General features: G+C 46.3%; 1 protein-coding gene across 1 annotated transcript in view; it reads right to left on the reverse strand.

Annotated features, from left to right (window-relative positions):
* csmd2 (CUB and Sushi multiple domains 2) overlaps nt 1–14,158 on the reverse strand; it is a 778,395-nt gene that overhangs the window by 182,094 nt on the left and 582,143 nt on the right. The window contains exons 42-43 of the mRNA XM_070898713.1: nt 10,669–10,857; nt 8,159–8,305 (exon numbers count right to left, since the gene is read on the reverse strand). Coding sequence (XP_070754814.1) covers nt 8,159–8,305; nt 10,669–10,857 — 336 coding nt within the window. The remainder of the gene's footprint in view (nt 1–8,158; nt 8,306–10,668; nt 10,858–14,158) is intronic.

Here is a 14,158-nt window from a genome sequence, read left to right on the forward strand (position 1 = left end):
CACCGAGGAACACCTCCACAACCTGGAGGAGGTGCTACGCTGACTGGACCGGGTAGGCCTGCGACTCAAGAAGTCTAAATGCATGTTCTTACCTCCCGAGGTTGAGTTTCTGGATAAGAGGGTTGCTGCAGATGGGATTCGGCCCACCGAATCCAAAACAGAGGCGATTCGACGAGCACCCAGGTCCTGCAACACATTGGACTGTTGAACTATCCCTGGGACTGTTGAACTATTTCGGGAACTTTCTGCCAAACTTGAGCACGTTGTTGGAGCTGCTACATGTGCTCCTGCGTAAGGGTTGCGATTGGTTTTAGGGGGACTGTCAGGAACGGGCTTTTGATCGGGCGCGAAACCTACTTTGTTCAAACAAGTTGGTGACCCTGTACGACCCCTGTAAATGTTTAGTTCTGACATGTGATGCATCATCCTATGGGGTTGAGTGTGTGTTGCAGCAGGGTAATGCTGAGGGTCAGCTACAACCTGTGGCTTATGCCTCCAGGTCGCTCTCTCAAGCAGAACGGGGACATGGGATGGTTGAGAAGGAAGCGCTTGCATGTGTCTATGGTGTAAAAAAAAATGCATCAGTACCTCTTCGGTAGGAAGTTTGAATTAGAGACAGACCATAAGCCACTCACATTCCTGTTGTCAGACAACAAGGCTGTCAATGCCAACGCATCAGCTCGCATACAGCGGTGGGCTCTCACGCTAGCTGCTTATGACTACTCCATCTGGCACCGGCCCAGCACTGAAAACTGCGCTGACGTGCTCAGCAGGCTCCCACTGGCCACCACTGAGGGGGCAGCGGAGTAAAGCGCTGAGATGGTCATGGCTGTCGATGCCTTTGACAGTGCAGGCTCCCCCATCACAGCCCGCCAAATCAAAATCTGGACAAACAGAGATCCCCTCCTTTCCTTGTTTCAGAAATGTGTCCTGACTGTGCCTGCACACGGAGCATGCCCTGAGGAGGTCAGATCGTTCCACAGGCAGATGGATGAGCTCTCCATCCAAACTGACTGCCTACTATGGGGCAGCCGGGTAATCATGCCCCAGAAGGGCAGGGAGGCATTCATCAGGGAACTCCACAGCGAGCACCCAGGCATTGTGATGATGAAGGCCATTGCCCGGTCACACGTTTGGTGGCCTGGAATTCATTCAGACCTGGAACACCGTGTTCGCAGGTGCACGACCTGTGCCCAGCTGGGTAATGCCCCCAGGGAGGCCCCGCTCAGCCCGTGGCCCTGGCCCACCAAGCTATGGTCACTCATTCACTTTGACTATGCGGGCCCGTTCATGGGGCAGATGTTCCTCATTGTAGTAGTTGCGTACTCGAAATGGATCGAGTGCATCATCCTGAATTCATGCACGTCATCCACCACCGTGGAAAGCCTACGTGCGATCTTTGCAACCCATTGCTTGCCGGACATCCTGGTTAGTGATAATGGCGAGCTATGAATTCTGGGAGTTTATGTCAGGCAATAGCATCAACCACGTCAGGACTGCGCCATTCAAGCCGGCCTCCAATGGCCAGGTGGAACGGGCAAATCATTAAGCAAGGTATGCTCAGGATTCAAGGACCCTCCCTACAATGTCGCCTATCACGCCTCCTGCTGGCCTATAGATCCCGACCGCACTCGCTCCCGAGGGTCCCGCCCGCAGAGCTACTCATGAAATGGACACTCAAAACTCGGTTGTCCCTCATCCACCCAGTCCTGACCAACATCGTTGAGGGCAAGCGCTAGTCACAAAATGAGTACCATGACCGTAATTCAAGGGGGAGATGTATAAAAATGAATGATCCTGTATTCATCCTCAATCACGCCATGGGGCCCAAACGGCTTGAGGGTACTGTAATTGGCAAAGAGGGGAATAGGGTCACCATGATAAAACTCAACAATGGCCAGATATGCCGTAAGCATCTGGACCAAGTAAAAAAAAGGTTCAGCATGGACATTGAGGAACCTGAAGAAGACCATGAGATGGAGCTCACACTACCGCCAGTGAATGAGCAACAAGAGCAATCAGGAGAATGCGCAGTCCCTGAGGTCAGCCCGGACAGGCCGGAATCACCACAGACGACAGACACTCACATTAGTGTCCAACAACCAGAGCCCCAACTGCGGCGCTCCACGAGGGAGTGCAGACCACCTGAAAGCCTAAACCTATGATCCCAGTAAGACTTTGGTGGGGGGGGAAGGTGATGTCATGTTTGTAACTACAATGTCACACCACTGTATTACTGTATACACTCAACTCAGATGCACACCTTGACCACAGGGGGTGAACTTGAGGGAGACACTCCTTACCTGATCACACAGATATATAAAGGGAGGTCCCACACAGGGTCATCACTGTTGGAGTCCTGTAATAAAGAGTTAAGGTCACAGAGTGGCCTTGTCCCTGGAATGTGCCTCGTGTGGTTTCATGCTGTAGAGTAAGGACTTTACAGTGACACATCAGTGAGATGTGGCACGTTCGCGTCGCGATGACATGGTCAGCATGGCAGTGATGGACACTGCCCTCGACCCAAACCCACCCTACATCACCTCAAACAGCGTTCCAAAGCGCTGGGAGGCGTTATCACAGTTAAAGAGCTGAATTTTCCAACTCTTTCCTCTGAGTCCCGTTGGGCTGTAAATTTCTGGATAAATCAAAATGCCCTCCCCAATTTCCCGCTGAGGGAAATTTTGGCCCCTGTGATGTATTGGACCTCCACTGCAATACAGTGTGAACCCAAGTCTGACCTGAACCAGCAGTCTTCATAAACTGTCTAACAAAAAAAAAGACCCGCCACTGGTATCCAATACAACAACTCCAGGTAGGCTCTGTTCCTGCCCTCAGGGACACTGTGATATCTTCTTTACACGATGCTTTTACTGTATTTACATCAGCAGTTGCATTACCACAGTAGTCCACTAGGTGGATCAGTAGTCCGCTAGGTGGAGCTATATATTACAGATACCACTCCACCATTAGCACTGCTGCAGTCCACCCCTCTCTCTTCTCTACTGTTGGTGTCAGAGCCTTAATGTGTCTCGAACTTACTTTTTGGAATTCCCTCCCTGAACTCCTCTGCCTTGTTCACTCTCCGCTTTAAAAGCCTTCTTAAAATGTATATTTTCAACTGCTTTCAGTCATTTTGCCTAGCCTTTGCACTAGGTTTCAGAATACATTTCTCCTGCAGGAAACACCTGGATATTTTCTAAATGAAAGGCAATCTATAAATGCAAACAGTTTTGATTCACTGAGAGACATCTATATTGCCTTTCAATTCAGTCTTTCTCAAACGGGTTCAGTAGAGCCCGGTACATACAGCCTTTGATGTTCATGTTCTGTTTCGTTTCTGCAGCCTCAAGCATCAGGGAACGTCAGGAATGGTTCCAGCACTGGACTGAGCATCACATTGTGTTTGCGGAGCTTGTTAATAGTAGCTGTGACATTGTCATGTGGAATTGCTATCGATCAGAGATAGACCCTCACTGAGCCTCATCCTACACTGCTGCATACACTAATACTCGAGATTAATGGCTTTGTCCTTGTGCTTGTGTCAGCTTTAGATATCACCACAGAGTAATTACACTGATATCTCAAACACGGATAAGACTGCAGCAATTTCATGTGGGTGGGGGTGGGGAAGAGGGGGAGGGGAGATGGATTAATTTATCCACACAGGCCTCTTCCCAGAATAACACTTTGATCCGTGAATGAATGTACATTTCTTTGGTGTTCACTTGTAGCCCCATAAATATCATTAAGACCAGTGGGTAAGGTTGAGTTGTTCAGTTATAACCCAACCTCAGTCAGTCTATAGATAGGCCATTGAAACAGTCGTTTCTGCTAGGAACATCAATTAAAGTCAACATTTCTCAATAATACATGTTCAGCATTTGTCTTTAATTGATGGGGGTGAAAGTTGGGGCGGTGAGTACACCACAGGGGCGGAAGTTGGCCGGGGGTGGGGGGGGAAGTGTAGTGACCGCCGCAATGATGTCATCATGGTGCAGCATCACCACGGCTCTCCCCTTCGCCTCTGCGATGTTTTAACTTCGGTCCACTGGGCCACCAGGGAGGGTTTCGGCCGGGCCATTAGCCTGGCACCCAACCCGGGGGCATAATTTTCAGGCTGACATTGATACCGCAGGAGCGGAATTTTGATAATGGCAGCCATTACACGAAAAATTGGCGGCCATTGCACTCTGCAGTGTGCACCGTTTTCCAATGTTAAAAGGCCTTAAGAAAAGGGGCAATTTCAGCCCCGCTATGTCCAGGAAGAACTGATGAAAACCCACCATTGGGTTTCTGTTTCACTGTTGAAAACCTCGGCACAGTCTGGGCTCCCACGTGCTAAAACTCTTCAGTAGAATCTCCAAAGCCTGGCTCCAAATTTAAATGGTTGTCATTATCATGGAGCACAGATATATTGAAGACTGGCACCATGATGGCAAGAAATATTCGATGTGGCAAAGTATGTTGGCACTTCTACCATTGCCATGGAGTGGCAGCATCTGGATTCTGGTTTAGGCCTTGAGGTAAAAGAAACAGCTATCTAAACCACTTTTGCATACCTTTTTGTTTCGCACATGACAGAGAAAGATATGAAGATGTCAGGAAACGGCACATTTTAGGAGGAAAAATAATGGTAGTTGTGTGGGGCAGGTTGTACTTATCCCGGACTGGTAGATATGAGTTTATACCCATGATCCTAAACACTGTAAGCTCCTAGGTCAGCCATACCATCAGAGGAGACACCAAATGTTGTCCTTGGACCATTTCTTGCAGTCAGTTTTCGAATGGGATTATCAGAGGCCGGGGATTGCCTTCTCAGCCAGGAATTCCTATATAGCATGGAGAGTCATTTGATAGGGTGCCTTAAAAAGATGAGGAGAAACAAACCAACCGCAATGAAAGCACATTTGTCCCTTTCAGTTTTTGCCGAAGGCGATTGCATTAACCACATTTTTGTTGGATTGCAGGCCAGATTTGTGGCTCTCTCACGTTTAGAACTGGAGCCTTTTATTTGATTTAAATATAAGGCAAACAATCTGTTTCAGAGTGAGGAGATGAATGGAAAATATTCGTCCCACCTCTACTGCCCAGAATTCAGTCACCAGCAACTAAAACTGGAGCAGATGCAGACATTTTAATTAAGGGGCCGCAGTCAAGTCAACAACTGATTCAAATCAGGCTGGTTCACACCCTCTTGGATGTTATCTGGATTTGCTCAGCTGAGACGGATTTTAATTTTGGATTCAACATCTGCCTGTTACAGATCAGCAAAACAGAAAATGCTTGAAATGAAAATACAACTTGTATTTATATAGCGCCTTTAATGTAGTGAAACATCCCAAGGTGCTTCACAGCAGTATCGTGAGATAAAAATTTGACACTGAGTAGAAATTAGCGCAGGTGACCAATAGCTTGATCAAAGAGGTATGTTTTAATGAGTGTCTTGAAGGAGGAAAGAGAGATAGAGAGACGGAGAGGTGTAAGCAGGGAGGTTAATGCAGTAAAACATCCCAAAGTGCTTCACAGAGGTGTTATAAAACAAAATGTGTTACCGAGTCACATAAGGAGAAATTAGGGCAGATGTCCAAAAGCTTGATCAAAGAGATAGGTTTTAAGGAGTGCCTTAAAGAAGGAGAGAAAGGTAGCGAGGTGGTGAGGTTTAGGGAGGGAAATCCAGAGCTTAGGGTTGAGGCAACAAAAGGCACGGCCACCAATGGCTGAGCGATTATAATCAGGGATGCTCAACAGGCCAGAATTAGAGGAGCGCAGACATCTCTATGGTGAGGCGGGGGGGGGGGGGGGGGGGAGGGGGGATATAGAGCTGGGGTTGATTACAGAGATAGGGAGGGGGCGAGGCCATGGAGGGATTTGAAAACAAGGATGAGAATTTTAAAATTGAGGCGTTCCTTAACCGGAAGCCAATGTAGGTCAGCGAGCACAGGGGTGATGGGTGAACAGGTCTTGGTGAGAGTTAGGAGACGGGCAGCTGAGTTTTGGATGGCCTCAAGTTTACCTAGGGTAGAATGTGGGAGGCCAGCCAGGAGTGTGTTGGAATAGTCAAGTCTAGAGGTCATCATCATCATAGGAAGTCCCTCAGAATCAAGGAAGACTTGCTTCCACTCTAAAAATGAGCCCTTTGGTGGCTAAACAGTCAAATACGAGAGCCACAGTCCCTGTCGCAGGTGGGACAGATAGTCGTTGAGGGAAGGGGTGGGTAGGGCTGGTTTGCCACCGTACAATATTTAAAGCCAAAAACTGCAACATGTCATCAATTCCATTACATTGGGGGCTTTTTACATTTTCGCTATGAAACACAGACCATGTTTCCTGTTATTCAATGTCTATCTTTGTCAAACTCGCCACCACATCCTCTTGCAGATAAACTGCTTTGTGATTGGCCTTGCGAGTTGTTGCCAGACAAAAACACTTTACCCAGGCTGCACCTGCTTACTGGCTTGTCCACTTTTCTGAACACATTTCCCAGACTGTACGGTGGTAACCAAGGGTTGAGACGGCATGGTACGAGTTACGTGAACTCTACCATACTGCTGCTCTCCCTTGGCCAAGCGGTAAGTATTTGCAAATAAAAATACTTTATCAGACTTGTATGTTGAGCCTTATTTTGGTTCCACAACAAATTCCTCCTAACAGCCATTGCTGTGTTCTGATACTGTTAATCATCCATCAAATAGTGTTGATTTAGTCTGATGTGATTGAAACCAATGTTCCCATTAAGCTGCGCGGGTGGGCAATGCTCTGAAAGACCCGTGCAGCTGGCTCACTGGCTTTTAAATGCAAAAAATGCTCATTAAAGGGGTTGCACGGCCCAAAAAAAATTACAAGGAACATTGATTGAAACCCAGTATAACAAAGTATTGAGTACGCTAAAATCATTTCATTTCAACAGTGAGAGATTTTCATTCCAGCAACCTGAACTGGATTCAAACATAGGTGGTAAATTTATGTTGTAACTCAAGCTTCTTAGTCATAAGGTTGTGGATTCAAGCCCTACTCCAGGACTTGATCACATGGTCAGAACTGGGAGGGTGCTGCAGTATTGAAGGGGCCGTCTTTCAGATGGTGTGAAACCAAGGCCTCTTTTGCCTGTTTGGATAGACGATGAAGATTCTATGGCATTAACAGAAGAAGCGCAGAGGAGTACTCCTTCCTATTGTTTATCCTTCAACCAACATCACCAAAAACAGATCAACTGGGCATTCATCAAATTTGCCATTTGAGGGATCTTGCTGTATAGAAAGTTGGGTCTTGCACGACCACTCTGACTGCAGTTCAGAAAATAATTAACGGGAACCGTTTTAGGACAGCAGGCCACTGATATTCCTCGGGTATTAACATCAGCAGGCTGGGGCCACTGCAGGAAGCAGCGTGTGGCGACATACCACTGCAGGGAGCAGCGCCTGCTGCTACAGGAGGGCGACGGCTGCGAAGCCAGGTCGCTGATTGCAGTGAGAGCAGGCACAGCAGGAGGGGCAAAGGAGCGACAAGAGTTTTTAGAGGGAAGTGACCAGGGCCCAGGAGAGGCGTGAATCTGGGGCCCAGAAGAGGTGAGGGCCCAGGGGCAGCATGGGCCAGCCCACATTGCAATATATGTGCACGCTCAGTCTGTGCAGCAGAGCTGGTCTCCAGTTAGTCTTGGGTAACCCTTGCCAGTGGACCAAGACCGAGCTCTGTCAAGCCCGTGTGGTGGCTGGTATGCAATGGCCACAACACGTTAAAAAAATCCAAGCACAGGCATTTTCCACCCTTCACGATGTAGTTCGGGATCTGGAATATTAGATCCTTCATTGAAACACCTGTGAACTCATCCCTTTTTGGCATGGAAGCAAGTCATCCTCGCTTCGAGGGACTGCCTATGATGATGATTCCTCGGACTTTCTGCCACTGCACCACCGTATCTTCGCCGGAGGTGCGATGGAAACCACGATCATGACTGTAACTGCTGGTGAAGTTACGGCAATGCAGCGGCCGAAGGTCAGAGGAAATTCATGGCCCATGAAAACAGGTGGTGGCATTTAACGACAAGGTATTTCATTCATTGCATCTCTTTATTCCATTCCATGGCTCTTGAGAAACCCATGGGTGACATTATCCTCCACAGTTTGACTAACGGAGACCTTGCCAGGTATTTACTAACCTGAATAGTGTATCTTAAAGCCTTTCCGATTGGTGGCATGGTCAGATGACCAGCGGAGGTATACCTTGTTTCCTGAGCTGACAACAGTTATCGGAGATGTGTAGTTGCCGCTCAGAGAGATCAGCAGTGGGTTTTGACTCGAGGGACCTGTGGGTAACGGCATCATTAGGCATTTGGGTTACGTTTAGATACAACACTTGGCTTATAATATAATGAAGCAATCTACTCCATTTGCACTTAAATGATGAATTAATTTTGTGCCGTGCCATTTCAAGTTCCATTCAGAGAATACAACAAGGCACAAAGGGCTGTAAATGTGAGTGCTGAAACAGAAGGTCTCAAAGTGGTGATATAGATAAAACAAGTTTTGAAAGACAATATGCTTTATCCTCTTCTTTCAATTTGTTACATCAGGAATATGTCAATTTAACAGAATAACCGACATGCAACTTTGAACAATTTGAACAAATTGAACTATAAAATCCTTGAAGTTGAAGTATTCGCATCTCAAAATAAAAACAGCAAGATGCAGCTGTGGCTTTAATCAGAAGATACTTGCTGAGTGTACACACACCTAAACCTTTGGTGGTTATTCAACCGTTTATCATCTACCACCTTCTAACCTTCAGGAAACAAGTACAACAGCCAATTGGTGGGGGGGAGGGGCGTGGCAAATTGCACAGATGGAATTGCTGAGTGGCGTCTGGACAATGTAACTGTCAAGCTCGCAGAGTGAATTCGAAAGGTTCAAATGTGAGAAGCTGATGTACTTTTATTGCTTCCATGTCTGTTATTTAATTCTTCTGACTTCTAGCTGCTCATTATCATCATCATAGGCAGTCCCTCGAAATCGAGGAAGACTTGCTTCCACACTAAAAGTGAGCTCTTAGGTGACTGTACAGTCCAATATGGTAATTACAGTCTCTGTCACAGATGGGACAGACATTGGCTGAAGGAAAGGGTGGGTGGGGAGTCTGGTTTGCCGTACGCTCCTTCTGCTGCCTGCGCTTGCTTTCTGCATGTTCTCGGCGATGAGATTCGAGGTGCTCAGCGTCCTCCCGGATGGTCTTCCTCCACTTAGGGCGGTCTTTGGCCAGGGACTCCCAGGTGTCGGTGGGGATGTTGCATTTTATCAAGAAGGTTTTGAAGGTGTCCTTGAAATGTTTCCTTTGCCCACCTGGGGCTCGCTTGTCGTGTAGAAGTTCCGAGTAGAGTGCTTGCTTTGGGAGTCTTGTCAGGCATGCAAACAATGTGGCCCGCCCAATGGAGCTGGTCGAGTGTGGTCAGTGCTTCGATTCTGGGGATGTTGGCCTGATCGAGGACACTAACGTTGGTGCGCCTGTCCTCCCAGGGGATTTGCAGGATCATGCGGAGACATCATTGGTGGCACTTCTCCATTGAATTGAGGTGTCTACTGTATATGGTTCACGTCTCTGAGTTACTCATAAGGAGCCCTATAGAAATGTGAGTCGTTGTTGTTCGTACTTCTTGTTGATAGTCAATTGAATCCTTTTTAATCTTGCTCATAGTTAAAAATAATGTTAGTGATGGTCTTGTTTTTGTGATCTCAGATGAGGATCTGTGTTGAGATTCATTTTGATTCGGACAATCAACATCAGATAATGTCATCGTCAATTTGATCTCGATTCAAACCAACATCCCAGACATGAATAGGTCGCACAATCAGTATTTCTTCTGGGTCAGCAGATAACTGATCGAACATAATCCATTGCTCAGAACATCACGTGTATGGTATAAATACTTCAATTGTCTCAGTCACATTCACAATAGCAACAGGAAAATAATCTTTACTGCCACATCTTTCACCCCAGCTGCCTGGGTGGAGGGAGGGAGGGAGTGTGGGGGTGAGATGTGTGGGGAGGATGCCTTGGGTCAGGGGTGTACTGAAACAGCTCAACTGCAGCAACTCCAACAGAAGGAGATGCAATTAAAAAAAGGATGTAAGAGACACTTCAAGTACTCGTGCATTCTTTGTCAGTATAATATATAATTGAAAACGGATCAAATTCTCATGGAAGGCTGTGAGTTAATATACTGCACAGAGTGGTATGGAGCCATAATGACTGAAAAATTCCAGAATTGATAACTGGGTCTTGCTGAGATCAAGCAGGATGGTGGTATGACTGTTGCAATTGGCTTCTTCCTGGGCGGCGAAGGGGGATCGGAAGGAAAAGAATGACTAGGACCCCTCACACTTCTGACTGCATATGTGTGGACATCAGATAAGGTCAGGATCAAAATTCTCTTTGATTGCTCCTATAGTTGAACAGTCTGGCAACATTCCGTGTCTGGGTTGACAGAACGTGAGTAATTAATGGAGAGTTAAACAATGTCCATGGAACTGGATCTCAGATTGAAGTCACTCCTTACAGGTGAGAAGGGAGTACGGAGAACCAAATAAGGCTCCTGTTATAAAAGGGTACATGTACAGTGTATCTACAGCAGGCCAATTTTAGAATTAGGGTTATTAAATTTTAACATTTATTTACCGTCAAATATTTCCAGTTCATCAAACTTCCTTTCGCTCTGGAAGAACTCGATTAGAAGTGTGATGTTGTAGTCTGGATCCACCTTAATAACCCATGAGCAGGTCTGAAAATGTGGATAGTTTCCTGGGAAGCCTTGACTTAAGATGACTCCTGAGGAATCCGTGTGCATCTCGTCTATTGGGCAGTGTGCTGAAAGTCACATGACCAAAATATCAATTACAGACATAATTATCATCCCATCGTCATAGAGCCTCGAATGTGGGAAAAAATTGTTGAGGGAGCATCCTCAATGGTCTTTCTTCACATGAGTGCAGTGAACTGAACATTCCTTAGAGCCTGGCGTCCTTACTTTGAGGAACAGACAATCCCTAAATCACTGCAAGATTTATACACAAAGCTAACTCTGGATTCCAGCTATTTCACAAGAAAGATGAGCAGCCCTGGCAATGTTTCTTTGGGTAGACAGATTCATTCTGTTACAGCTCAACTCTGAGCTGTCAGAGCACCAACTGTGCAAGGACAACATACCCAGACTGTTGCAGGACAGTTCTTCGGAGCTCGTGGGAAATGCCCAAAATTTCACTTATTCCCTTTCCTTTTTACTGTAAATGATGTGAGACAGTTCGACACTTAGACATGAAGCTTTGGTAAAACTTTCCATTTTCTAATGTATAAATTAAAGACCATATCAAATGTATGAATAAATATAAAATCTCAGTGCTTAAAAACAAATGTGAAGAGTGATGTTACTGTCATATCATCCATGAGATAGAAATTTTTATAACAACAACAACAACAGCGCCTTTAACGTAGTGAAACATTCCAAGGCGCTTCACAGGAGTATTATGCGCTAAAAATTTGACACCAAGCCACATAAGTAGAAATTAGCGCAGGCTTGGTCAAAGAGGTAGGTTTTAAGGAGCGTCTTGAAGAAGGAAACAGGGGTAGAGATGCGGAGAGGTTTAGGCAGGGAGAGCTTGGGGCTCGGGCAACAGAAGGCACGGCCACCAATGGTTGAGCGATTATAATCAAGGATGTTCAGGAGGGCAGAATTAGAAGAGTGCAATTATCTCGGGGAGTTGTGGGGCTGGGGTTGATTACAGAAATAGGGAGGGGTGAAGCCATGGAGAGATTTTAAAATAAGGATGAGAATTTTGAAATCGAGGCATTACTTAACCGGGAGCCAATGTAGGTCAGCAAGCACAGGGGTGATGGGTGAGTGGGACTTGGTGCAAGTTAGGACGTGGGCAGCCGAGTTTTGGATCACCTCTAGTTTATGTAGGTTAGAATGTGGGAGGCCAGCTAGGAGTGTTTTGGAATAATCAAGTCTAGAGGTAACAATGGCATGGATGAAGGCTTCAGCAGCGGATGAGCTGAGGCAAGGGCGGAGACGGGCGATGTCACAAAGGTAGAAATAGGCGGTCTAAGTTATGCTGCAGATATGTGGTCGAAATCTCATTTCAGGGTCAAATATAACACCAAGGTTGCGAACAGTGTGGTTCAGCCTCAGACAGAATTTGGGGAGAGAGATGGAGTCAGTGTCTAGGGAACGGGTTAGTGGCGTAAACAATGGCTTCGGTCTTCCCAATATTCAATTGGAGAACATTTCTACTCATCCACAACTGGATGTTGGACAAGCAGTCTGACTACTTACTTATTATGTACGGACAGCGATGTCTATACATGGAGAAAAACAGCCCTGTAGAAAATATACTCATTGTTTAAACCCTACAATCGGTAGGAATTACTTTCATTGAGTGATTAGCTTCAGTACCTTTTCAGTTTGGTCCAATGTTTGCAAGCAGAGCATTTCTTCTGTTCACTTCAGACGTAGAATCATAGAATGGTTACATCACAGAAGGAGGCCATTCGGCCCGTCAAGCCCTGCTTGCTCTCACAGCAAGAGCACCTCAGCTAGTCCCACTCCTCTGCCCTTTCTCCGTAGCCCTGCAATTTTTTTCCCATCTGGTACTTACCCAATTCCCTTTTGAAAGCCATGGTTGATTCTGCCTCCACCACCCTTTCAGGCATTCCAGATCCTAGCCACGCACTGCGTAAAAATGTTTTTCCTCTTGCGCTGCAGCAAAATTGGGCTCGACACAAGAAATGCTCTGCTGGGAAACACCGTACCGCACTGAAAAGGTACTGAAGCTAATCACTCAATGAAAGCAATTACCACCATCCCAACATTTTTTTAATTGCTTTTAGAGAACATTATAATTTTAAAGATGTCATGAAGTCACTTCAGCGCTGCAACACCCTAATCCATGGTAAATACCCTCCAGTTCTCAGGTTCTCCGGAGGATAGGGCTGGGATATTTCAAATATTGGTGGACTTATTGAATTCTGAGGCTAGCTCGGTGGGACAAGGCTGTCTACACTGCATGGTTTATGGAAAGGTCATGGATACCATGAACACTGAAATGAGCCAAGCACGGCTAAGCATTACCGTGACATTGTCGCAGGTTGGTGTCGCTCTGAACTGTGTAATGAGCTAAGGGTATACCTACATCATTTTCAGCAATATGTCTTAAAGTAAGTAATTCAAGTGACACATGTTGCAATGTATTGTATGCAGGAATAAGGGAGCTTGAGCAGATTAAAATGCTCGGTTGCATTTTGTATTTTTATTCAAGTCACCAACTTTAGACCAAGGACTATTTTGATACAGATTCAATCCCTTGCTCACAGAGTTGTTGATCTCGAACAGATCTGTGGGAGACATTCAGCAGTGGACAGGTACAGTGGAGTCTGGGGAGAATAGGAAACTCTCTCATCTGTCAGTAGTGCTGTCTTTCAGTCGAGATGTTAAACCGAACTCCCGTCTGCTCTCTCAGGTGGGCGTAAAAGATGCTACAACACTTTCAAAGAACAACAGGGGAGTTCTCCCCAGTGCCCAGTCCCTCAACCAACTGTTCACTAATAAAACAGATTATTTGGTCATTATCATAGAATCATAGAAATTTACAGCACGGAAGGAGGCCATTTCGGCTCATTGTGTCTGTGCCGGCCGACCAAGAGCTATCCAGCCTAATCCCACGTTCCAGCTCTTGGTCTATAGCCCTGTAGGTTACGGCACTTTAAATGCACATCCACGTATGTTTTAAATGTGGTGAGGGTTTCTGCCTCTAACACCCTTTCATGCAGTGAGTTCCAGACCCCCACCACCCACTGGGTGAAGAAAGTTCCCCTCATATCTCCTCTAAACCTTCCCCCAGTTACTTTAAATTTATGTCCCCTGGTTGTTGACCCCATCTGCCAAGGAAAACAGGTCCTTCCTATCCACTCTATCCAGGCCCCTCATAATTTTATACACCTCAATCAGGTCTCCCCAAAGAAAACAGACCCATCAACTCCAATCTTTCCTCATAGCCAAAATTCTCCAGTTCAGGCAACATTCTTGTTAATCTCCTCTGCACCCTTTCCAGTGCAATCACATCTTTCCTGTAATGTGGCGACCAGAACTGCACACAGTACTCCAGCTGTGGCC

The sequence above is a fragment of the Pristiophorus japonicus genome, chromosome 14 (assembly GCF_044704955.1).
Source record: "Pristiophorus japonicus isolate sPriJap1 chromosome 14, sPriJap1.hap1, whole genome shotgun sequence".
Taxonomy (NCBI): domain Eukaryota; kingdom Metazoa; phylum Chordata; class Chondrichthyes; family Pristiophoridae; genus Pristiophorus; species Pristiophorus japonicus.